The sequence below is a fragment of the Nelumbo lutea genome, chromosome 4, assembly GCF_056320005.1.
Source record: "Nelumbo lutea isolate HS-2025 chromosome 4, American lotus-T2T, whole genome shotgun sequence".
In the NCBI taxonomy this organism is placed as follows: Eukaryota; Viridiplantae; Streptophyta; class Magnoliopsida; order Proteales; family Nelumbonaceae; genus Nelumbo; species Nelumbo lutea.
Window position 1 is genome coordinate 91,164,582 of NC_142687.1, and position 23,742 is coordinate 91,188,323.

At 41.0% G+C, this 23,742-nt stretch overlaps 1 protein-coding gene across 1 annotated transcript; it reads left to right on the forward strand.

Annotated features, from left to right (window-relative positions):
• Positions 1-11,710: 11,710 nt before the first annotated feature.
• Positions 11,711-22,556, forward strand: LSM2 (Small nuclear ribonucleoprotein family protein). Its single transcript, XM_088981851.1, has 3 exons — positions 11,711-11,891; positions 12,130-12,288; positions 22,255-22,556. Exons 1-3 carry the CDS (start codon positions 11,889-11,891, stop codon positions 22,372-22,374), a joined length of 282 nt encoding a protein of 93 aa, XP_088837977.1. The 5' UTR covers positions 11,711-11,888; the 3' UTR covers positions 22,375-22,556.
• Positions 22,557-23,742: the final 1,186 nt, after the last annotated feature.

Genomic DNA, 23,742 nt, shown 5'->3' on the forward strand with positions numbered 1-23,742 from the left:
CTCAGGGGCATTCCTTCTCTGGTCCCCCTATCGATCTGCCTGTCGGTCTACTTGCCCCCTCTCTTCTCGCAATATGTAATTCTTCAGGTACTCGCGGCGGATGAGTTTCACTATCTTGTCGCGGAGATTCCTGCAATTCTCTGTTTTGTGTCCATGATCTCAATGGAAATGGCAATAGACATTCGGGTTCCTTGTTTTCGGGCCACCCCTTAACCTGGGAGGCCATTTGACGAAGGAGGAATCCTTAATAGCCATTAATATCTCTCCTTGTTTAGCATTCAAAGGCATGTAGCTTGTTCTCTCCATAGGCGGGGTCCTGGAGCGCCGACCTGGCTTGTGTCCGCGCAAGGGGGACCAAGTTCTTGACTTGCTTCTTCCCCTGCTCGGGGATTTACTCTTCTTTCTTTTTCTGCCCACCATTACTCATCCCTTCATTCTCTCTCTTCCTCTTTTCCGACGATGGATTGTCAATCTTTTGGTTGATCTCCTCGTCGGTACCGATGAAATAATCTACCAACTTAAGGAACTCGGTGATATCTTTTGGTTTGTTAACTACCACGTGCCACTTGAACTCCTTATGGGTGATTCCTTTCTTTGCCGCAGTAAATCGCACTGCTGGATTGAGGTCCGATATCTGCAGGCAATTATCGTTGAAGCGTTTTATGTAGCTTCTGATTGATTTTCCTTCCCTCTGAACCACGTTTAGAAGGCTTTCTTGCGACTTCAGACACTTCTTGTTGGTAATGAAATGCGTAGTAAACAGGTCAGAAAATTGGGACCAACTTTTGATGGAGCCCGGTGTGAGTTTTCGATACCAAGTTTCGGGCTACCCCCCCTAAACGTAGTGTAGAAGGCCACACACATGCAGGACTCGTCAGCCCCGGCTAGGTACATCTGAGACTGGAAGGAATCCACATGATCGTTAGGGTCAAACGAGCCATCATACTTATCTAACGGGGGCACCTTGAAGTCTTTCGGCATCGGAGTTGCTAGGAGCTCGGGAGGCAAAGGAGATGACCGGTAAAGCAATGAAGGCGCAATCTTCGTTTCCACCGAGCTCACTTCTTCCTTTTCTTTAGCTTGCTGGCTTGGCTTCATTGGCTAACTGTTTCTGACCAAGGAGCGACGTGTCTTGTGACGTTGCCATTGTTGCTTCTTCACCAACTCGGCATTGGTACTGTTGATTTCGGTCTAATCTGGTATCTCAGCATCACTACGGACATTATCGCGAGGTGGATCCTAGTTCCTTCTTGTCGGATTCTCTTGTTGTGGAGTTCGCACTGGCTATCACGAGGGACGGAGGGGTCCTGCCTCGAGTGTGCATTTCGAAAACTGGGCTGGTTGTTATCTCCTCTCGAACCATTATTTTCCTGCAGGGAGTGTCGAACCGGATTGGCCCTGTTGAGTTGACTATCCCTAGGCCTGTTTCTAGAATTTCCTTGCAAGACTGGAGGAGTGTGTTGACTGTCTCTCCTCCCACGAGGTGAAACCTGACCCTTAGGAGGAACCGGCACCTGCGATGTCCCCTCACCCCGATGGGGGGATCGGTTGATGTTTTAGCTAGTTCCAGGCCAATTTAGGTTCTGGACCTGACGCAACCCTGGGTGTCAGGGTGGAATTGGCTGCTGGTTCGACTGCAGTGGTGGGAACTGCTGTTGATACTGCTGGTACAGATAGTATTATTGATACTGTTGGAACTATTGGACCTGTTGCATCTGGATCTGTATTGTCCAGACGCACTAAACAAGGTCATGGAATTGGGAGTGCCCAATTCCAGGAGGGACCACAAATGGCTCGGAGAAAGTTACGTCCACTGGGGGAAGCGGGACGCTTACTTGTGTAGTGCCCGGAGGTACAAACAGTGACGGGACCCTTGAAGCTATAAGAGGAATAGTAAACTGGACAATGCATATTGTAGGACCTTGAGGGAAGGATGAATGTTGATCTTGTTACCTGGTGACGTTCATCTCGAAGCTTTTTCCGGTGTTGCTAGAAAAATCCATTGGGATAAATCGAAAGCTAAAACTGCAACTAAAATTGGGATGACCTTTCGTTCGAATTCCCACAAACGACGCCAATTGATGGTGCGCGATCTAGATACTCCTAGCCAGAAGATGATCTAAACTCCAGTTGCACAGCGAGCTGGACCAAACTGCAAAATAGTAGATCAAAAAACCTGGGGTGGCTAACCCGGTGAGGTCACTCCGATGCTTAAGTCAGTACTATATTGCGGATGCGGGCTAAATACTTGAATGCTTGAATGCTAGTGAGTAAAATAATCACGCGTACCTTTGCCTTGGGGTTTGATGTCCTTATATAGTAGAGTAGTCATGGGCCTTACGAAAGAGCTTCAAGATCTCCCGGCTGTGCGGATAAGATTTGCTCCGATTTTGAAGAAGAGCAATGCGTTAGTTGATAAGGTTTATCATTTTCCTCCGATTCAGGCGGAGTTAGGATGAGTCTAATCGTGATCCCGAGAAATCCAGGGTCCGTTGGGTAGGCCTTTGGAGTTGATTACGTGGTGTTTTGGCTCTTTAGCTCTGAACTAGTACTTCGGTTCTTTAGCCGAACTGGATTGGGTGTCAATGTGTTTCTACACCGAGGTGGTTTTTGGGCCGAGGTGACTGAATATCTGAGCTCCGAATGTTGCGAACTGGGTTCCATCGGCTGAGTTGTCACCCCTCGAGCAGATCATGTCCATGTGACCCCTTCCTACTAGGTCATGCCAAATCATCCTTCATCACAACAATTTGTTTCAGGAATAGGGGTCTAAAATTGGAAACTGAATCCAATCATTTGGTTCGGTGGAATCAAAATCTCATTTCCATTTCTAGTGGAATGGCACTCTACCATTTGAGAATATTGCCATTTCCTCTCCCCCTTAGAAATAAAATCCCATTCTTGAGCATTCTAATTCTCATTCTGGTTCCTGTGTAAATCAAACAGATTACGGGAATAGAATATTCTGATTCCAAATCTCTGAGATTTTGATTCCATTTCTGGTTCTGATTATGAATCAAATGAACCCTCAATATTTTGAATAAAATAGAAAGGCATGGCCTTATCTCCACCGTGAAAAAGTGAAGCATGTACTTCAATGATGGAGCCAAACATTTTTGGTTTCATCTTGATTCTTAGTGGTATTCCATGCTATGTTTGGTTTTATAAAAAAAAAGATAGAAACAGAAACATGAGGGAAAAGTTTGAGTTTTTTTCTATTTCTCTCTTATTTTTCTTTGAAATCAAACATAGTTTTAAATTATTACCCATAAGATAATTGTTTTCTAATTAGGCCGGTAAAATGATCGCTGCATTGGAAAATGTAAAAACACCATCATTTAGAGCTAGAGGGTTAAGCCCGAGTTGACATTGGGTGCCCCATAGGTTTCCCATAATACATCCCAAACGTGTATTGGACACCTTCATTTAGAGTATGGGACATGTTCCCAATGCATGTTGAGATATCCATGTGGAGTGATCAGGGGTGATTTGGCGCTCTAGTGATATCATGCCATGTGGCACCTCCAAATTGTTGCATAACAACTTGGCATCACGTAGGCAATTACATGTTTATACCAAGTTAGTTGGATTCACCTTGGAACCTCCTCGGATGCACCCTAGACCAATGTTCAAAGTATCGACACGTATTACCCCGTATTATGCCGATGGCTTCTCGATATGCCCCTCCAAGGGTTGTATCAAGTCAAACCATGGTTCAGAGGGGGTAGTCGGGACTTAAACCGAACCCTTTGAAGTAGTTTTGAAAACATAAAATAAAACTTCAAATAAAAGAACTGATATAGGCCGTGTATCAATACTTTGAACCTTGCCCTAGATGCCTAGCATTACCTCGGCTAGGGATGGCTTTATGCAGCGTATGCACCTTGGCAAGATTAGACCAGGGACCTCAAGAAGAGGAGCGAGCTCCATTTGAAGATTAACAGATCGGACCAAGGTCAAGATGGTGACCCACATTATGTGGTGACCAACTTCTGCTTGTGTGACTTATTGTTTCCGAGTCCTTCGGGAGCTTGTCACCCGACTGATGAGGCTACAGACTCCCACATCGCCTGCTTCAGAGATAACTAGATAATCCTTACTACTATTTGTGTAAACCACCTCCAAGCGTGGCGGGCCGATATGCCACATCCTCTCAGGGATCTCGGACACACAACATGAGACTCATGACTACCTGTGCCTATATAAAGGCACCTCCTCCAATCACAGGGGGCTTGCACAATTTTGCTCTCAAACTTTCCAGTTCTCTTGCTTTATTGCATTCTCAGCACTCATCTCTGACTTAAGTATCGGAGTGCCCACCCAAGTACTTTGATTGTTTTCTTGCACCTCAACCAGACGACCTTGTCAGCCCGACGTCCAAACTATCCTCCAACAGGGAGCACCAGATCATGCACCATAATGAGACACGCCTTGTGGGGCACATGTGTAAATTCATTAAAATTTGAATCGACTTGAGCTAATTTAATTGAAATTCTTCAATTTGGGCAACCTGACTTGCACTCTTACTGCTTTGAAGCGAAAAAGTGGGCATTTTAAAATGTCCTTGCTAGTGTTAATCAACCAATTAGGGTATCAACGGTATCCAAAAATCCAATTTCAAATTTAAGATTTAACATAATTAAATTGAATTCAGATATAACATGATTTTGATTCAACAAAATATCCAAATTCAATCAATTATATAATTCATTTATATAATGTTTAAATAACATAAATAATTTATATATTTATATACTCTATATTATATATATTATATAAGATAATTAAACTATCCAATTCAAGTGGAATCAAATATTTGAATATTTAATAAAATTCAAAATTGGATATTGAATATATATATATATATATATATATATATATATATATATATATATATATATATATATTAATACAATTGAGATGGTCTCTCTATGTAGAAAATGGAATCTACTCGTGTGAGTAGATTCCCACGTGAGAGCACCCACTTCCTATTAATTATATAAATTGTTAAATAATTATATAAATATATAATAGTTATTATATAATTATAAATATTGTTGTTATATTTATTTAACTATTGTTTATATAATTATCTAATTAGACAAATATATAATAGTTATTATAAATATTGTTAATAACTAGATATCGAATCGTTCAAACCGTTCGAACAATTTTGACTGTTTTTTGTTACTCCTTACCAATTTGGTCTCCGGGTCAGTTTTAAAAACTATGATGTTATGTCATTCGAGCGTGTGACTCATATGACCCGAAAATGGAACCATTCTAGCCACCAGTTTTCGAGTTGACGGTTTGACCATCCGATTTAAACGGTCGGAACATTCGACCTAGTAACTGGACCCCTGACCAGTTCAATCTCTGGGTTGATTTTAAAAACCATGATGTTATGTCAATTGTGCGTGTGACTCATAGGACTTGAAAATAGAACCATTCTGGCCACCGGTTTTTGGGTCGATGGTTCGACCGTCTGGTTCGAATGGACGACCCGTTCTAACAACAAAAACTAAAAAATTAAAAAGTGGCAAAAAACCATTGAACGGGTCAACGGGTTGACAGTTCGACCACTCGAGTCAATGGTTTATTGACCGATTCAATGGTTTTTGGCCAGAGACCGGGATTGGGTAAAATGGAATTGTTGCCTGGATAGTTTCCAATTAAAAAAATAAAAAAAGGACGACCCATTTTGACAACAAAAATTACAGGCAAGAAATTGAGTGTGTGAGGTCCATTAAGCAGTACCAACGTGTTATGTCATTCAAGTGTGTGGCTCATACGACCTGGAAATGAAATCGTTCTGCCCACTAGTTTTCGGGTCGACGGTTCGACTATTCAGTTCAAACGGATGGCCTGCTCTAACAATAAAAATAAAAAAATAAAAAAATGACAAAAAACCATTAAACGAGTCAATGGTTTGACCACCCGAGTCAATGGGTCATTGACCGATTCAATGATTTTTTGCTAAGGACCGAGATTAGGATAAAACGGAACCGGTTGCCTGGATGGTTCACAATTAAAAAAAGGCTAATTTTATGGGTCAATGGGTCGTTGATCGATTCAACAGTTTTTGGACAGGGGCCAGGTCAAAGGATCAACAGGTCGATGGTTCCATTCTGACAACAAAAATTATAGGCAAAAAATTGATTTTGTGAGGTCCATTAAGTAGTATCATATGTGTTATGTCATTCGAGCATGTGACTCATACAACTCAAAATGGAACCATTCTAGCCACCGTTTTTAGGTCGTCTGTTTGAACAGACTGCCCATTCTGACAACAAAAAATTATAGAACCGTTATGGCCACTAGTTTTTTGGTCGACGATTTGATCATCTAGTTCAAACGGATGATCCATTCTAACAACAAAAATTACAGGCAAAAAATTGAGTGTGAGGTCCATTAAGTAGTATCATACGAGTGATGTCATTCGAGCATGTGACTCATACAACCCGAAAATGGAACCATTTTGGCTACCAGTTTTCGGGTTGACGATTCAACCGTCTGGTTCGAACGGATGGCATGTTCTAACAACAAAAATAAAAAAATAAAAAGAAGGCCAAAAACCATTGAACGGGTCAACAGGTTAATGGTTCGACCACTCAGGTCACTAGGTCATTGACCGATTCAACGATTTTTGGCTAGGGACTGGGATTGGGGTAAAACGGAACTGGTTGCCTGGACGGTTCTCAATTAAAAAAAATTAAAAAAAATGGGCGACCCATTCTGGCAAAAAAAAATTACAAGCAAAAAATTGATCGTGTGCGGTCCATTAAGCAGTACCATACGTGTTATGCCATTCGTGCTTGTGACTTATACGACTTAAAAATGGAATCGTTCTTGCCACCGGTTTTCAAGTTGGTGATTCGACTATTCGGTTCGAACGAATGGCCTATTTTGACAACAAAAATTTAAAAATTTAAAAAACAACCAAAAACCATTGAATGGGTCAACGGTTCGACTGCCTGTGTCAATGGGTTGTTGATCGATTCAAAGATTTTTTGCTAGGGATTGAGATTAGGATAAAACAGAATCAATTACCTAAATCGTTCCTAATTAAAAAAAAAAAAACGGCCAAAAAACATTGAACAGGTTAACGAATCGACGATTTGACCACTCAGGTCAATGGATCATTGGCCAATTCAATGGTTTTTGGCCAGAGACTGGGTCAATACATCAACGGGTCGACGGTTCCATTCTAATATTAATTGATTGAATTTAAATTTTATCCGTTTACACCCGGACAACCAACTATCCATTGGCTTGTTTATTAATTTTCTGCAAGATCAAACCTACATTGGATCTTCATATTGTAATTTGTAACTCAAGAACTTACACCATATAGTAGGTGGCTTCATTTCAAAATGTATAAAGGCAAAGAAGAGTGCACTAACTTCTTGCTTTCATTTTTTTACCATACATTTATGTCAATTTTTTTTTATTTGGCAATATAGTGGAAAACCGATCTTTCATGTCTGCTTTGATGAAAGCAATTATACCAAAATGAGGACCAATTTGTGTTTATGTGGATATCCAAAAAGAAAACTCTTATTTTGATTAAAATCATGAAACCAGGTCTCATTTTGGTGGAGAATGCTTTCAATTTTCTTGGTTGTTTTTGTGTTTCCCCGTACATCTTACTATCCTCGTACTACAAGGATCGGTCTTTGGGGATTTTGTTCCACCTTTGAGGTGTTTGGGATTTTTCTTTTCAGGGCAAGCTGGTGTATGGTAAATATGAACTTCTTTTTCAAAAAAAAAGTAAAAATAAAAAAAAAAGCAATTTTGAATAGTGAATTGTTGAAAACAACTTTTTCTTCTTGTTTTTCTTTATTTAAATTATGGACATAGTGAAATTGTTTGGCATTTTGGATGGTGGGTTTTCTGAAATATGTCTAGCTTACAATCTTTTTTCCTTTAAATATCTTGAATATATAATGACGATACTTGCTTAACTCGGAATATTTTAATGGTTTTATATAAAGTCAATGTCTACAAAAATGGATGGGAATACTGGTGTGTGTGTCTTGCCTAGTGATTTGGAAATCAAGCAAGCTCTGTTTGACATGGCTCTCTTAAAAGCACTCGGGCCTGATGGGCTTCATGTTATGTTCTACCAAAATGGATGGGACATCATTGGAAATAGACCTGTTAATGGGCCATGTTTAGGTTTGACTTTTGTCAAAATTCTAATGGTTCTGAATCATTTGATGTGAAGTCTGAGCCCGAAACCATGTAAAATTAGGCTTGAAATCCGACCCATGAATAGATCTAATTAAAAATGATCTTTGCATTTTTATCAGAAATTCATTTGCTAATCCAGCTCTTATAGCTTTTGTTAATGCTACATTGCTACTCGTATTGTGCTAATTCCAAAAAAGGGAGAAGTTGATGTGGCTTCTGAGTTTAGGCCGATCGGTCTATCCAATGTTACATACAACTACAAGATCGTGGATCGTCAAGATAATTGCTTCTCGACTTAAACAACCATTGTCGCAGAATTTCATTTCCCCTTTCCAAAATGCTTACTCTGGAGAGGCAGATTACAGACAATACAATTATAGATAGGGAGGTTGTTCATTCTATTCACAAATTCAAGACTGGTGGTGGATATTTTTATTTTAGAAATTGACCTTTCCAAAGCCTATACTGTGTTGAATGGGGCTTTTTGCTATGGTGTATGACGCTATTACCTATTAGTCTTTTCTGAAAATTTCTGCTCTCTTGTTCGGGCCTGTAGCATCCCAATCCATGAGAATCCTCACGATATTACCTTTGACCTCATCTCTAGGACGTTAATGGAAGCCCTCTCTAATGGCACACATAAGGAGTTCAAAATGGGTAATTCAGCGGCCACACTTAGGCTGTGAACTGTAGACATTTTTCAATAAATGCTGTCATATAGGCATTATTTCAGCATACCCATTATGTTGATTCATATGCATAGACTCTCAAAAGATGGTATTAATTTATGCATAGACTCTCAAAAGGTGGTATTAATTTATTATTTTTTCCGATTTTATAAATAAATTAAATACAAATATTTAGTGAATAAACAGAAGCTATACCAAAGACATACTTAATTGCTCAGTATATGGGAAACGCCAACATCAATGAAGTACTTAATATCAAGGTAATTCTGGATGATTTCGGCAGTTGGTCAGGTCAGATCATTAATTTTGATAAATCTGCTATCCGTTTTAGTGTAGCCACTGTTAGAACTGAAATTATGAACACTTTGGGAGTTCCTGAAATTACGGAGGATAACTACCTCGGTAGTCCTTGAGAATCTCAGCTTAGCAATTTATAGTTGATAGAGTTAAAGCAAAATTACAGGGGTGGAAATCTAATGTGCTCTCACATGCGGGGACAAGTGTTCTGATCAAATACTCTTTCATCTTTGCCTCTCCACCATATGGGCCACCTATAACATTTCGGCTTCAATATGCATGCAATTTGTAGTAAGGTTTTAAAAACCTACCTGGAAATGGAATCGTTATAGCTATCAGTTTCTGGGTTAGCGATTTGACTGTTCGGGTCAAACGGTTCAACAGTTTAAACGGTTTATATATTAGGACAACTATTTTTATATGAGTTCTGAGATTTGAGAAAGGAGGGGAGATGTTGTTGTCTGGAAAAGAAAAGAAGAGAAAGAAAAAAAAAAAAAAAGAAAAGAAGAGAAAGGAAAAGGAGGAGGGAAGGAGGGAAGAAGAAGGAAGAGGAGGGTGGTTCGACACTCACCAGCGACGATAATGGTGACAGTGAATAAACAGATCTGAGTTCTCAAATATTCTTTTTCTTCTTCTTCTTCCTTAGATTTGAGACACAAATTCAGATATGAGACAATTGAGACACGAACTCAGATCTGAGTTCATATGTTTTTTGACGAAGAAGAGAGTTCCTGGGTCAGAACCACTGTCCGGGTCAAATGAGTCGACGGTTCGACCATCCAAGTAAGTTGTTTTCTAACTAAATCAACGGTTTTTGACCCAGGAATGGGTTAGGGGTGAAACAGAACCGGTTGCTTGGACAGTTTCCAGGCCAAATGGTCCGTCCATTTGGATCAACGACGGTTCAAAAACATTGATTTGTATGGACAGTGTGGGGGGTTGCTTTCACCTTTGAATCCATTTCTTGATCCCATACATCTCGTTCTTGTAATAGGGCTGCCCGGTATGCCATGAAACATAATTGCTCCAAAACTTGGTCCTCTCCATCCCTAATTTCTTGAGGGCTATCATTTTGCAAGAGATGTAATCTTTATTTGATGAATGGAATGTGCCTCTTGGCTTCAAAAAACGAAAAAAATAATGCATTTAAAGAAATATATTAAAAATATTTTAAAATTTAAGGCTAAATTTGAGAGTTATTAAAAGTAATGCCCTGTTTGGTTTGCGAGAATAGGGGCTTGGAATTGGAATCGGAATGGGCTATTCCGATTCCAATTGTTTGGTTGGGCGGAATCGGAATCTCATTCCCATTCTTACTGGAATGGCATTCCCCCATTTGAGGGAATGGCCATTCCATGCCCCTCTCTTGGGAATGAAATCCCATTCCTGCAGATTTTAATTCCCATTCTCATTCTTGTCTGAACCAAACAGACTATGGGAATGGACCATTCCGATTCCAACTCCTAAGAATTTTAATTCCGTTTTCCAACTCCTGAAGATTTTGATTCTAATTCCGATTCCAATTCTGACTATAAACCAAGCGGACCCTAAGTGTTTTTTGAAATAAATAGTAATTTTGAGCCAGGACCACACAAATAAGCATTTATTTGCATTTTGGAAATAAGCCCAAAGAAATGTTTATTCTTGAGAATAAACATTAATTCGATAAACGCAAACTTTAGGCTTATTTTTAAGTACTTATTCAAAAAGTGATTATTATAATAAATAAATACTTGCTTTTCAAATAAGTACTCCCAAACTCTGGCCAGGTGATTTTTAATTACCTTTTTATTATTTTACTTGTTCATTTTATTTTCATTTCTACTTTTCATTTAGGCTTTACTATCAAATTATTGATAGATTAGAAGAAGATATTTACAAATTCCATCATCTCTCTTTTTCTATCTATCCAATAAATATATATATATATTCATGAGTCAAATCTTTATTAACCACACACACAAATATATGAGTTTAACTATATACCAGAAATACATCATATTAAAAAAACTTGTAATATCATGTAAGTAATAACCGTGGTATTTATCAAATTTCATGGGATTTGATTGGCATAAATTTTATATATGTTTATACTTTATACACTATGAATTTATACGTACACACACTCGCGATCTGCATGTATACAATAGATATGTTATATAAGATTGGGCAAATTTGAATTTAATTTGACCCAACCCAATTCGGGTTTGGATGGGCTTTTACTTGGATTAATTATCAATTATTCTTTACATAAAATTTAACATATTATTAAATTTAAAACCCGTCCTTACTTGTAAAATCTCAAAACCCGCCGGGCATAGTAGAAATTGCCATTTGTGGGATTTAGTTTTCAATTAGTCCGAGCTGGGCCTTGTCTAAACTGTTGAACTTGGGTTGAGTTGTCCTTAATCAAATAGCCCGATCAAAACCCAACTCTAATTCAATCCAAATTTGGGTCAGGATTTCAAGTTTTCAAGCCCAGGCCCATCCAGAGCCCGAGAATTTAACTCCAACCTGTGCAAAAGCTCAGTGGTTCGGATTGGCTTCAGCAGGTTGCAGTTTGATGATCTGACGGTAACGATAATTTTGATCGGGCGGTAACCAACCCCACTCGAAGGCTCTTAATTTTGGGCGGTTTTGGAGCAGAGAACAAAGAAGCAGAAGCAAGCAGAGAGGTCTTCTTCGTTTTCAAAGTTTCAAGAGCGAAAGATGGCAAGGCTTCTTGAATCTTATTCATCTGTGTTCTGTTTGAGTTCTTCGTCAACGTTTTTATTCTACTACTTTCATTTATTTTTGCTTTTTTTTTTTCTGTCAATATTCTTCGAGCTGTTATTTTGTAATCTTTTATTTTCTTCTCAAGTTTGTCGTCTGATTTGTTGAACGTTCTTTATGAGTTTTATTCTCTGGGTTTCTGGATCTTAATTTCTTCTTGTTTCTATTTCTTTCGCAGTTGTTCTTCTCGTATTTCAAGGATTTGGTGGGCAGAGAAGTTACTGTCGAATTGAAGAATGACCTCGCAATAAGGGGGACTCTGCATTCCGTCGATCAGTACCTGAATATAAAGCTCGAGAACACTAGAGTGGTTGATCAAGACAAGTATCCTCACATGGTATATTCTGCTCTTCGGTCTTTTGAGTATTTCTACCTGTTTTCCTTCTCGTCCAATTGGGTTGTTTTTGATGAATTTTGTTATGACTGTAGTTGACAATACTTCTTTCTGATTGAGTTTCTGAAACTTACCTCGGAAACACGGCTTTGAAAAATAATTAGAAGGGTTCTTATCTTGGGTGGTTGCAATATGAAAAGCTAGGGTTTAGGGTTTGGGTTTTTGAAATCTTGAAGATTGGGAATTGGGGTTATCGTACTTTTATAATGCAAAGTGTTATAAATTGAATGATTTAGTGGAGTCAAACTTGAAACGCGATAAGGGTGAAGAGACATGGGGGTCTGCGGTTGAGAGCTTGAGTTGGTATTTCTCAGGTGTTTTTCGAACAGTAAGAAGAAGCTGTAGTACAGGGCAGCGGTGCAAAAATCACTTGACCGAGGAACGTGTGGTTGTGGCTTCAGCCATTGGATCCTGATACTGATATCTCCCCAGTTCCTAAAAAGGAGGATACATGCCAATGGATGGGCTATTAGGGTTTGATTAGATGAGTGCTTTATCCTGGCAGTGGAGCCAGGCTCTCGAAGTTTGCTGTCTCGCTTTTTCTGTTACATTGTCAGTGTGCCTTTTTAAGGTATTAACTAGGCTTTCAATTTCGGTTTGGTAACTGGATGAGACTATCTGTTTGGGTGGCAGTTAAAAAAAAATGGCATGACTATTTTGGATGTTCTAATTGAGGGTTATGGTGTTCGTTATTAGTGAGAATCTCAAGGGATTATAACTTGGCATATGGAAGTTAATATTGAATGCATGGGAAGAATTCTACTTTGGTTTTCACTATTCCCTTTTTATTTGCATTTTCTCTGTTATGGATTTGTAAAAATCATTTCAATCCATGACGTATTGCAGCTGCTCTTGAGATGCATCACAAAATAAGAGTGTCATCTGCATATTGCAGTAATGCTACCTCCGCCCTTTCATTACCACTGTAGAACCTTCTGTGTACTCCCTGAAACAGCCCTTTTCACCATTCTACTAAGAGCTTTTACAACGCATGTAAGGTGGTGGTGAGATAGGTCTAAGTTGAGAAGATGGGTAACTGGAGAGATTAGGGTTTCAAGGAGACAAAGTCTTGGCTGGAGGAAGAAGAAGGCATATGAACTTAGGAGAAATACTGAGGATTGGGGAAGATAAGATGTTAGAGTTCCTTCTAAAGGGGAGAGCTACTCTATTTATAGACAGGAAGGTTTATGCATGCGTTGATGGAGAAGGGAATTCCAGAACATTCTTCAGTCGGTTAAGGGCCTTAAGGCCCAAATCTTCAGGTTGATTTGGCATGGATACACGTCAGGTTGTAGAGTGGGGACCAGGTACCAGCCTATCTAGGTTGCCGTTGTCACCTCCTCACGATCTCTCTATGTGTCATTCGTAGAAGGCCCTGATGGATCGCACATGTTGTACGAGGGTTGTGCGTCTCTTGCTTGTGGGCTTACTTGAAAGCGAATAAGTGATGTGCTGTGGTCCATGAAAGCATTCTTTGTATGCTGCGATTGGTAACCAGATCCTCATCCACATACCATGTTGAGTGACCGCAGCCAGCTTATGGACCAAGGCTTGCCTTTACACATTTTAGTCATTCATGAGTATCAAGTTCCATGTATCTGAGGTCCACAACACTGTCCCAAACTACCATAGCGAACATGAGTCCAGGGAATTGATAAAAAGGGTTTTAAGAAGGGAAACAGAAAGAAAGAAAAGGAAAGAGTTATCCTCTTTTTTTCTACAGTTTCTTTCACTCTCTTACATTACATAGAAAAAGGAGCAAACTCTGTTATTTTCCCTTTTGTTATTCTCTCTTTTTTTTTTTCAGTATAAATTTATAACCTTCTTTGGTTGCTAATAATTCTTTGACATACAATTCCTCTATTAAATACTCATTATGTTGAAGTGTTGTTGCTTAATATTTAAAATGCTATCGTCTTAAGATGTGATGCCTTGCTATATTTTGGGAGTTAATGTTATTCGTATTGTTCATTTCTATTTTTTCAATTTATATGCATGCTGATTGGCATGTGAGATTAGGGAATTAACCTAGTTATTAGTTTTTGCTTTGTATCACCTAGGTGATGCCTAGGTGCCTGCCTTAGTGACTAGGCGACTAGGTGTTCGGTGTTCCACTGTTGCCTGCCCTGACAACTTTTGTGTAAATCTACATGTTAAGTCAATTCATGGTTAGTATCTGTCAAAAATCAAAATGCACCAACCAACATCTGAAACCAACTGGTATTTGGAAATGGCTTTTGCAATTTTCAGAAAATCGTGGAACTGTTTGAAAACTGGATGCTTAGATGTTAATATATGAAGATAGATCTTTTTTTTCTTGTTCTTTTTAATTGGATGATTCTGTGGGTATCATCTTCTTTACCTTGAACACCCTCTTTCTCCTCTGTATAGGAGTGCCAATGTCTTACTTTGTAACCCGTTACCTGGCATGTCCCAGCTCTGATTATTTGTCTTCAGGTCAAAGATATTTCGATTTGTTCAATATTTGGGTCCATATCACTCTATTCCTTAATAGGAAGCTTGGTCTGATTAACAGATTTGCCTTTGTCTTCTAATCTGCATTTGCATTTGTAATTTTCAATAATAAACTTCAGAATTTTAGTGTTCTGATGCTGTTCTATTTGGTGGTTGATTGTCAGATAGTCAACCCAGTGTTAAGTCCAAGATGACTAGATTCAGGCTTTTCAGGCTTTTCAGTTGGTTGATGCTTTAGCAAGATCAGAAGTAACTAGAAATGAGCTACTTTAAGGGGCACCAGGCACCTGGTCTGGAGCTGAATATGTTAGTCTGGTTGTCCTGAGTGAGAACCATTTATGTGCCATCTTTTGGTGGTATTTCATATTTGTACTTGCCCCTTTATTCCAAAACCACTGGTTTGATGTGTGTGTGTGTGTCCCAAAAAACTGAAAAAAGATTATATACAAGGAATATACATCAAGAAACAAAGGCAACGAAAAACAAAAGACACCCACGCCCAAAAGAGCCCCTACCAAGGCATCTTCAAAGTCAAGATCTATAATTATTGAAATACAAAGAAGGCATGTGTATGTGGGTGTCCAAAAAAGCTCGAAAGATAGAATGTGCAACGAATGCATATCAAGATTCAAGAAAGAGTATATATATGGCATGGGAATGTAAAAGAAAAAAGTTCCCTAAACCCCTATGTCTACTAAAGGACTTGAAACCTAAGGATATACAAAAAACCAAGGTATCCCCAAAGATGTGATCTAAAACTGAAATCACAAAGAAGGCCCCAACCAGACACTACACTTAATGTAATAAGCCCAAACCCCCCTAATAGCAACTGATGACAGACAACCCAAATTACAGCCCATAAACATAGCCAGATAAGGACAATGAAGGAAAGTTTGTTCTGGGCAGTTTTGTAATTCAGATTATGTTATGGGCCCGGGAATAGGATCTCGTCATGGGTAGGTCCACGGGTAAAACCTCTAGTTTCCCCTTGCCCCTCCCTTTTCGTGCAGACCTTATCGTGGCGACCTAAAGGGGGTGATTTGTTCAAGAGATCACCATAACTCTCCCTTACTTTCTTTCTTGACTAAATTGGATGCCTTATTCCATAATCGCAGCTCCTTAAATAGGAGATTACAAGAGGTAGAGTCCTCCTTGTAGGAAGACTCCTTGTTGAATTCGACTGCTTACAGATAAGACTCCTAACTTAAGAAAGATAAGACTCCCTAAGATAAATCAGACTCCTACTAATCTTATACTAATCCTTATTGGAATAGATAAGGTAAGAAACAGATAAGATAAGATAAGATAGATAAGATGAACTATGACTAGCTAGATAATCTGATGAGGACACCTCATCACTGCTGCTGTTGGCAGTGGTACTTCTTCCCAACGAACGCGTCCACAACATTACACCCCTTCTGGGCGAAGAGCTTGTCCTCAAGCTCGAGATCTGGATATGTGTCTTGGAGATCAGTCAAGGGGATCCAGGTGGCCTCGGCCGATGGTAAGTTATCCCATTCCACCAGGACTTCGAGAACACCTCGATTGACTCTGGATCGAACAAGAGCTCAATGTTGGGGAATATGGGTCTGCCGTCCTTCAAGGGTGGTAGTGGGGGTATTGGTCAGGAGGGGTGCCCGTAAATGGCTTGAGCAGGGATACATGGACAATATCATGGAGTTTGATGTGCTCAGGCAGTTCTAGCTGATATGCAACTGTGCCGATCCGCCGCAAAACCTTGAAGGGTCCATAAAATTTAGGAGCTAATTTAGGGGGAGCCTTGTGTCTCAAGGATCGTTGCCGATAGGGCTGGAGCTTCAACCACACAAACTGTCCTGGTTCAAGTGTTAATTCTCGATGGTGCTGGTCATGGGTGTTCTTCATGCGTGATTGTGCTTGTTGCAAGCGGAGTGACACTTCAGCTAGGAGGGCATCACGTTCTTGCAAGGAACGATCAATCTCATCCAACCGCATCGAACCGAGCTCATAGGATAACAAGCGAGGAGGGTCTTGGCCATAGATGACCCGAAAGGGTGTCATGCCAAGGGAAGAATGATAGACCGTGTTATAACAATATTCGGCCCAGGGAAGCCAATCAACTCACCGACGTGGTTGGTCTCCCACAAAATAACGGAGATGCATCTTGATCGTACGGTTCACTACCTATGTTTGACCGTCTGTTTGAGGGTGGTAGGCAGAGGAAAAAGCTAGGGTCGTACCATGCAACCGAAACAGTTCCTTCCAGAAGGCACTAGTAAAAACTGGGTTCCTGTTGCTGACGATGGATTCCGGTAGCCCATGTAAGCGGAAAATATGCATAAAGAAAACGTGGGCAACTGAAATCGCACTATACGGATGGGACAATGGGATGAAATGGGCATACTTAGAAAAGCGGTCCACCACCACGAATAGAACAAATTTCCCGCCAACCTTGGGTAGGCCCTCAATGAAATCCATAGAGATATCAGCCCAAATTTGTGTTGGAAGTGAAAGGGGCTGGAGAAGGCCCGCTGGGTGCAGGTTTTCCCATTTGTGCTATTGGCACGTGGAGCAATTCTGGATGAAGTCCCGAATAGAAGTCTTCATGCCTAGCCAATGGAAATCGGCTCGGACGCGATGCAATGTCTTCTGAATGCCTTCATGGGTGGAGTTATGTATACTAGAGATGACGGAGGGAATTAAAGAAGAGTCAGCTGGGAACGGACCAATTCGAGTCCGTCGTGAACGGACCAATTCGAGTCAGTCGTTTCGGACTGTATTTTCTGAACAAGGTCCCTCCATTCTGGTGATTAGGGCAGCGTGCTCCTAATGCCTTCTAACAGGGTGACTCAGGGCCATGAAATCGCACAAAGGAGCATAGCATCTTCATCACGTCTGGACAAGGCATCTGCAGCTCGATTTAGGGATCCCGCCTTGTAATCTACCCGGAAATTAAACCCGAGCAGTTTGCTAGCCCAATGTTGTTGAGGTGGAGTGGTAAGCCGCTGCTCCAACAGATACTTGAGGCTGTAGTGATTAGTCTTGACGACGAAGGACCTTCCCCACAAGTATGGCCTCCAGTGTTGCACTGCTTTAGCTAACCCAATCAATCGCGCTCGTAGGCGGGTAATTTTAGATGTTGGTCCGCCAGTTTGTGGCTAAAGAAGGTAATTGGGTGTCGTTGCTGCAATACGACTCCAATACCTACACCAGATGCATCGCATTTGATCGTAAATTCTAGGTCAAATTTCAGTAACTACAGAACTGGTGTGGAGGAGAGGGCATCCCTAAGTTTGTAAAGGCGGCACCGGCTGTGTCATCCCACTGGAAGGCATTCTTCTTTAGCATATTGGTTAATGGGGCAGCCAATAGTCCATAATTTTGTACAAACTTGTGGTAGTACCCTGTCAGCCTTAGGAACTTGCGGAGAGCCTTGGCGGATTGAGGTTTGGGCCATTCCTGGATTGCTTGAATTTTGGAACCATCCACCGTGACACCTTGCTCACTAATTATATGTCCCAGATAAAGAACTTGGCACTCCCCAAAAGAACATTTGGACCGCTTCAGGAAGAGCTTGTGTTGGCGCAAAAGTTCAAAAACAGTCCGTAGATGATGCACGTGTTCTATCCATGATTTACTGTAGACGAGGATGTCGTCAAAGAACACTAAGATGAATCTACGAAGGTGGGATTGAAATACCTCGTTCATCAGAGATTGGAATGTGGATGGGGCGTTGGTGAGACCGAACGACATAACTAGAAATTCAAAGTGACCATGATGCATTTGGAAGACTGTTTTCTCCACATCCTCGGGGGCCATCCGGACCTGAAAATATCCTGATTTGAGGTCCATTTTCGAGAAGTACTGGGCTCCATGGAGTTCATCCAACAGCTCGTCCACCACGGGGATAGGGAATTTATCCTTGGCGGTTCTGTTATTGAGTTCTCTGTAGTCCACACAAAATCTCCAAGTGTCATCTCGCTTTGGCACCAATAAAATCGACAAGGAGAAGGGGGAGCGACTAAGATGGATGATTCCTTGTTTCATCATGTCCGTACACTGCTTCTCTATCTCGTCCTCTTGCAGATGTGGGTAGCGATACGGCCGGACGATGACTAGCTCTGAACCCGTTATCAGAGGGATCCGATGGTCACAAGCTCGGGCGGGTGGAAATTCCTTGGGTTCTTGGAATATATCTGCGAAGTCGGTGAGGAGTCTTTCCATATCTGTTGTGTGCATAGTGTTTCCAAGTAATTTGTTTTCCATTCAGGCGGAATGACATTGTTAGGGCGCTGAAATCCCATAGGATAGGGCCTAGGGTGATCAACCATTTAACTCCAAGTACTATATCAAATTCATCCATTCATCCAAGGGTAGCACAAATAGATTAGTAGAGAAGGGTTCAGATTCAACCTGTATTTGGATGTTCTTACAGATTCCGGGACTGTGAACCCTCTCTCCATTTGCGATGGCTACCTGCAATTGCGGTCTGATTTCCATGGGTAGTTTCAGCTGAAGGGCAGCTTGCTCACTTACAAAATTGTGCGTGCTTCCCGAATCTACGAGGATACGTACTGGTTTTCCTGCCACCTGCGCCCACAATTGCATAGTTTGAGAGGTCTTTATCCCGGTGATTGCGTGGAGGGAGATCTCGGGTTCTAATGCTGCGGGTTCATCCTTGTCTTCCTCTTGTTCGTCCACCAGAAGGCAGAATAGCCTCTTGCATCTGTGCCCCACCGAATATAGCTCATTGCAGTTTAAGCATTGCCCCTTGCCCGGTGATCTGCCATCTCGGCTCTGGATAAACGTTTGATGGGGGGTGCCGTCATGCTGCTTCTTGTGCTTGATGCCGACCTGGGAACGATACTTGTGTGAAGTTTTTGTTCCCTGCTAGTTGCCGAAGAAGGGGCCACCCCGGTTGACTTCGGGGGTGTCCATGATGTCGTCAGTTGACCCATATTGATGGTCCCGCGGCTGAGTTGTAGCTTACGTTCAAAGGCGCGAGCTAGGTTCATGGCGATGACTAGGTTGGGGGGATGTTGCATCTCCACGTCCACCCTCAGGGGTTCAGCTAATCCGGCGGTGTACATGTCCACCTGTTGATCCAGTCGTACTGAGGCTGCTCTGGCAAGGAGGGTCTGAAATTGGTGCTGGTATTCAGCCACGGTGCCTGTCTGCTCGAGGTTGATCAATTCACCTAGCGGGTTGCTCGTCAATGGGGGCCTGAACCTGAGGAGGCAATAGGACTTAAATTGGCTCCAGCTGAGCCCGAGTTCCTCCTGCTCCACTCAGTAGAACCAAAGTTGTGCTTCTTCCGTTAGATGGAATGCAGCCAGACTGACCTTATCTCTGTCTTCCGTACGTTGATTGCGAAAGTTTTGTTCACAACGGTATAGCCATCCAAGCGGATCTCCGCTGCCGTTGTATGAAGGGAACTCCAACCTACTGTACTTGGGGACAACAGCGGCTGCCGGGGCGGCGATCTATTGTTTGCCGGACGATTCTGCCAAATCTGGTCGGCGGCTGTTGGTGGTTGCAGTTCCTTCGGGGCTCTTCTCCTTGTTAGAGAAATACGACTCCAGCAAGTGTTGTAGCTCTCGGACATCGTTCTTGACTTCACGTACCTTTGCGTTGTTCTCCACGAGCCGGTGCTCAAATTCGTGGACCCTGAACGTCAGCTGCTCCAGATCGCCCATGACGTTTGGCTCTATACCAAAATGTTATGGGCCCGGGAATAGGATCTCGTCACGGGTCGGTCCACGGGGAAAACCTCTAGTTTCCCCTTTCTCCTCCCTTTTCGTGCAGACCCTATCGTGGTGACCTGAAGGGGGTGATTTGTTCACGAGATCACCCTAACTCTCCCTTTCTTTCTTTCTTGACTGAATTGGATGCCTTATTCCATAATCGCAGCTCCTTAAATAGGAGATTACAAGAGGTAGAGTCCTCCTTGTAGGAAGACTCCTTGTTGAATTCGAATGCTTACAGATAAGACTCCTAACTTAAGAAAGATAAGACTCCCTAAGATAAATCAGACTCCTACTAATCTTCTACTAATCCTTATTGGAATAGATAAGGTAAGAAACAGATAAGATAAGATAAGATAAGATAGATGAGATGAACTGTGACTAGCTAGATAATCTGATGAGGACACCTCATCACTGCTGCTGCCGGCGGTGGTACTTCTTCCCAACGAACGCGTCCACAACAGATTTCTTGGGCTCTACACCTATTTTAGGGGTTGACAGTTGTATCTTAGTTTTGTAGTAATGAAGTTACTGTTTAAAAAATACAGCCCATACAGCAAACCAATAAGCACTGCTCATTGAAGACTACCTCCCCTAACAAGGCTAAGCATGGTTAACAGGGGTTAAGGTTTCCCCTCTCATGAGTTGTGAGCTCTCTATCACCCTCTAGAAGAATGTCTTTTCATTCTCCTTCTTCCGTTTTTTTTTTTTTTTTGCCATTTGCTCCTGCAGTGTTATTGCAAGCATGTCATTATCATCTCATCCCTCCTTGTACTGACTTTAGATAATTGTTCCTTTCCCACCATAGTTATAGTCTTATAGAATTAAAATAACTGGTATGATGTCACTCCTTTTGTTCTCTCTCTCTCTCTCTTTCTCTCTCTCTCTCTCTCTCTCCCAATATCTCTCTTATAATATAGCTAGTGACGTCACCCTATCTTACTGCACTTACTGTCGGAAAGATTCTTTATATCACCTGCTGTATCTGATCCTTAATCCTAAGGAGTCAAAAGTCAAATTAAAAATTTGAGGACTAGCGGTCCCCACTTGAAGCACTGAGAAATGATTTGAGGGCCCTTAAAATAACAACGGATTTGGCACTTTATGGAGTGTAATGGCAGAATGGGACTTGTGTAGCCAACCCCAATTAATTGGGTCAAGGCTTTGCTGAGCTGATTTAAGTCTCTTTATTATAATTTTTTCTGAATTATCTATTTACATCTATATATCCAGTCATGCATGCACATATATAGCTGATGTGATACAGAGTTTTGATTTGAAGTGCCATTTCTTTGGGAAATAGAAAGTCTCATAAATGTATTTCAGTGGCGGGCAATGGGTATATAATGCCATAAACTAGCACCTAACTAAACAGTTGTGCCCCCACACTAAAAATAGGAAAAGAAGAAAAAGGGAACAAAATTAAGAGGTAACATATTGCCTTGGATGTAGATCAAGTGCTACCTTTGTCTACCTGTCTTCACATGGAAAACTGGTTAGAGTTTAGCAGACTAGATTCGATAGACTCGGGTTGAGAAGCATGGATTTGTTTAGATTACAAGACTACTATTTGATTCCCAAGTTTGAAACCTACGCGAAGTATGTCACTTCATTGCACTTGAAGTTTGGGTATTTTTGTTTCTTTGTCTTACCAATCTCTGCCAGCTGTATTGGGTGAAGTTTGATTATGTTTGGTATTCTCATTTCACAGCTTTCAGTAAGAAACTGCTTCATAAGGGGATCGGTGGTGAGATATGTTCAACTACCTCCAGACGGAGTTGATATCGATCTGCTTCACGATGCGACAAGGAGAGAAGCTCGTGGTGGCTGATTGTTTCTTAGTGCCATTTATGCCATGCACAAGGAAAGGGAGGGATACGACGTTCCCACGTTCCCCTGGTGGTTCTGTTTGTTTGTTTGACACTTGATTTTGATATTATACTTGTAGACTTATTAATTGCTGAGATCATACATATGAATAGTTTCTTCACTTGAAGGAGCTTCTTTTTGTTATTTTTCCAAGGGTGTTACTGTAATAGCCAATAGGAATGTAACAGTTGTCGGTGAGGAATTCACTTCTCTATGGAGGCTAGGGGACCCACTGATTGCAGGTCCATGATTTGGGTCAAAATACCCAACACATTGGCAATACGCTAACTGGAAATGGATCATGTATAGATGATGTGTAAACTGTAAACCAAATCATGTATTTTCTAGAATCTTGTTTTGTTTATGGGTCTATATTCATCTCTTCCCATAAATAATTGAGGTAGGGGGAAGAATATCTAAGGGTCCGTTTGGTTCATTTCTAGAATCGGAATCGGAGTTGGTATCAGAATAATCTTTTCCCATAGCCTGTTTGATTCAGATGGGAATTTGAATCAGCTGGGGGTGGGGGTGGGGGTGGGGAGGGAATGCCTGTTTCCTCAACCAACCAAACAGTTGGTTCTGATTCTGATTCTAGACCCTTATTCTCATAAATCCTAAGATTTAAGTCATTGCGCTATTCAGGCCGAAAACTTGGTAGGAAAAAATAGAAAACCCTTTGTTAGCCTAAAGCCATGCAGTTCGGGTTTAACCGTAGAACAGAACTGCTGAGATACTAATACACCATAACTTTTAACCTTCTTGTAGATCCTTGTCCGTTCTTTCTTTAGCTAGCTCATAGCTGAAGCAAGCGACTTGTTCAAGCTTTCAAGGACCAATTCTGTATATAGGTCAGCTTTAGTATTTTTCGTAGTCAAAATTCAAACCTGTGTTTAAAAACTCAGAAGTGGCTTGTAAATCGAGTTTTGCATGAACCGAGCTCAAGTAACTCGTGAAAAGCCCATCCACATGTTGGATTGGGATTCTTCTATTGGGTTTCTTAACTCAGTCCAATCTGCCGAAGTTGCCCCCCTATACATCATCCTTGGTATGGAAAATTGAAGTCATTCAAAATCATATTTTTTTAGCAAATGCTGTCTGTAGTGCATATATTGTACCGTGAAGCAAAGAGATGTGAATCAATGACAATGTGATATATTTAATGTTGTTAAAATGTTTAATATGATTAGTAAGTACGTTCAAAATATTGATATGCCCGATACGTTGGTAGAGGCGTATTGGGCAAATCGATACCTTTTTTTTTTTTTTTTTTTTATTTTATATTTTTTGAAATAGGTTCAGGGATGGGGGCCGGTTTAGGTTAGGACTGTTC